The sequence below is a fragment of the Aegilops tauschii genome, chromosome 6 (genome assembly GCF_002575655.3).
Source record: "Aegilops tauschii subsp. strangulata cultivar AL8/78 chromosome 6, Aet v6.0, whole genome shotgun sequence".
NCBI classification, from domain to species: Eukaryota; Viridiplantae; Streptophyta; class Magnoliopsida; order Poales; family Poaceae; genus Aegilops; species Aegilops tauschii.
In genome coordinates, this window is record NC_053040.3 from 476584334 (window position 1) to 476586908 (window position 2575).

The following is a 2575-nucleotide window of genomic DNA, read 5'->3' on the forward strand; positions in this document are numbered from 1 at the left end:
CTCGTTCCGGTGAAGAGGGAGCCGGAGGAGGCCGTGCCCGATGCGCCGCCGCGCCGAGGCGTCATCGGACCCGAGGATTACCTCCCACCGGGGCAGGAGGAGCTCCTCGAGCGCGTCGTCCTCGAGCGGTCGGCTAGGGATCAGGAGGAGATGGAAGAGCGCATCTGGCGCGAGCTCGAGTACGAGCGGATCTTCCTCGAGACGGGCCCCACGGCATCCCAGGCACACGCATCGAAGGAGGCCGACCTGCGCGTGATGAAGGAGGAGCAGGCGAAGCTCTTCGTCGACCTCGACTCCGACTCATCCGACTCCGACTGATGGCCGCCGGTGGGCAGCTACCGCAGGAGCTCCGGTGAGCTCAATTTTGTTGCAGTGGTGCGGTAGCGTAGGCCCTGTCTAGCATATCTAACCTTTATGTATGTATGTGGCGTGTATGAACTTATTATGCGAAGAAGAACCATCTATACGAGCGAGCTCTGGCGAGCTGTTGCTTAAATTTCTCGCGCGAAACAACTTTTTTTAAAATTTAGGGGTTTGTTTGCGATTTCTAGTCTGCCGCCGCGAATTTCGGCCTGCATAACCGCCCCCATGCGACCTGCAAACACATTTTACCGGTCGGCAAAATGCGGGGTCTGCTAGAGTTGCTCTTAGGTAGGTAAGGTGGCTACAGCACAAAGCCGTTCCCGGCCAACCTCCATAGCAACAATGCTCCTCAGGCCAACTCCACCGCGCGACCCCAAATGGACGTCCGTTTTGTCCGGATTCTGTCCGTTTGGGTAGGGATTTGGGGTCGTGTCCGGGCGTGTCCTGTGATGTGGTGGCCGTGCGCCCAGTGCGCGGCCGCATCCGTTTGCCCCATCCTGTCCGTCAGGGCCAAAAAATGCCCATATTCTCATCAAAACTAGTTTGCACGTCCAAATATTTGTCTGAAAATTAAAATAGTTTTACAACCAAATTGAAATTGTCCTTAATAAAAAAGTTTTACAACCAAATCGAAATTGTCTTGACTAAACATAAAATGAACCAATACATCTATTGGTTGCCAATGTGATCCCACACGTGCTCAACCAAGTCATTTTGAAGATTCAAATGACTATGCCAATCACGCATCTCACGGTGGAATTGCACAAATTGTTCAAATGTGGCCGGGTCTTGGTGCAGGGGCTCAATATTTTCACCTTGATAATAAAATCCTTGGTCGAAGATACTCTCATCACGCTCGTCCTCGATGATCATGTTGTGCATGATCACACAAGCAGTCATCACCTCCCAAAGCTTCCTTTCATCCCATGACAGTGCAGGGTTTCGAACGATACCCCACCGGGATTGAAGCACACCGAAAGCATGTTCCACATCCTTTCTAGCACTCTCTTGCATTTGGGCAAATCTCTTTCTCTTCTCACCTTGGGGTTTCGAGATTGTCTTCACAAAAGTTGACCACTGAGGATTTATACCATCAGCTAGATAATATCCCTTGTTGTACTGGTGGCCGTTGATCTCAAAGTTGACAGGTGGGGAGTGGCCTTCTGCAAGCCTTGCGAAGACTGGAGAACGCTGCAGCACTTGATATCATTGTGAGAACCTGCCATGCCGAAGAAAGAATGCCATATCCAAAGATCCTGCGAAGCCACCGCTTCTAATATGACAGCGCACGCGTTGACATGCCCCTTGTACTGGCCCTGCCAAGCAAATGGACAGTTCTTCCACTCCCAGTGCATACAATCTATGCTGCCTAGCATGCCTGGAAAGCCTCTAGCTGCGTTGGTCACCAACAATCTCTCTGTATCAGCGGCAGTTGGCTGCCTCAAGTACACTGGGCCAAACACCTCGATCACAGCCTGGCAAAACTTGTACATTGACATCAGACATGTTGTCTCACTCATACGCACATACTCATCCACCAGATCGCCTGGAATTCCATATGCAAGCATGCGGATGGCCGCGGTGCATTTCTGGTAAGAGGAGAATCCAAGCTTGCCAAGGGCATCCGTCTTGCACTCGAAGTATGGGTCATGAGCAACCACTCCCTCTCGGATATGATTGAACACATGCCTTGCCATACGAAAACGGCGACGAAATTTATCCGGCTTGAAGAGCGGGGTGTTGGCAAAGTAATCGGCATAGAGCAGGGCGTGGCCTCTCTCCCTGTTGCGGTTCAGGTTGGGAGCATGGCCAGGGAGTGACCCCCTGTACCGAGGAAGCTGCCGTTGAATATGGTCATGAACGACCAGTGCAGCCACCACAAGATCTTCATCATCGGACGACGAATCGTCCGATGAACAAAGGAAGTGATGGAAGAAAAACTCGTCTCCACTGTCCATACCTTTGTGGGCAAAATGTCGAACACCTTGCGGTCGTGGTGGCGAAAAGGCCGCGATGATCACCTCGACGCAGCAGGGGTGGTTGCCGGCCGGCTACTGGCCGCTCTGGAGCTCTCGTCGGAATCTGCCTCGGCCGCCGTGGTACGTCGCCGGTGGTCGTGTCCCCTCTGCCACCGGCAAAGACGGCGATGGCCAAACCTCCTCCGATCGACGGCCAAAACTACGGCGAAAGCGCGGGCGTGGTGGCGGCCTTG

General features: G+C 53.2%; 1 protein-coding gene across 1 annotated transcript; it reads right to left on the reverse strand.

The window, feature by feature from the left end:
- Positions 1 to 1460: 1460 nt before the first annotated feature.
- Positions 1461 to 2321, reverse strand: LOC141026221 (uncharacterized). The gene has a single exon (XM_073502217.1). The coding sequence runs from the start codon at positions 2319 to 2321 to the stop codon at positions 1461 to 1463; it is 861 nt and encodes a 286-aa protein (XP_073358318.1).
- Positions 2322 to 2575: the final 254 nt, after the last annotated feature.

Excerpts from the sequence above, each read along its gene's own strand:
- LOC141026221 (XM_073502217.1), bottom strand. The coding sequence starts at position 2,321 with ATGGACAGTGGAGACGAGTTTTTCTTCCATCACTTCCTTTGTTCATCG.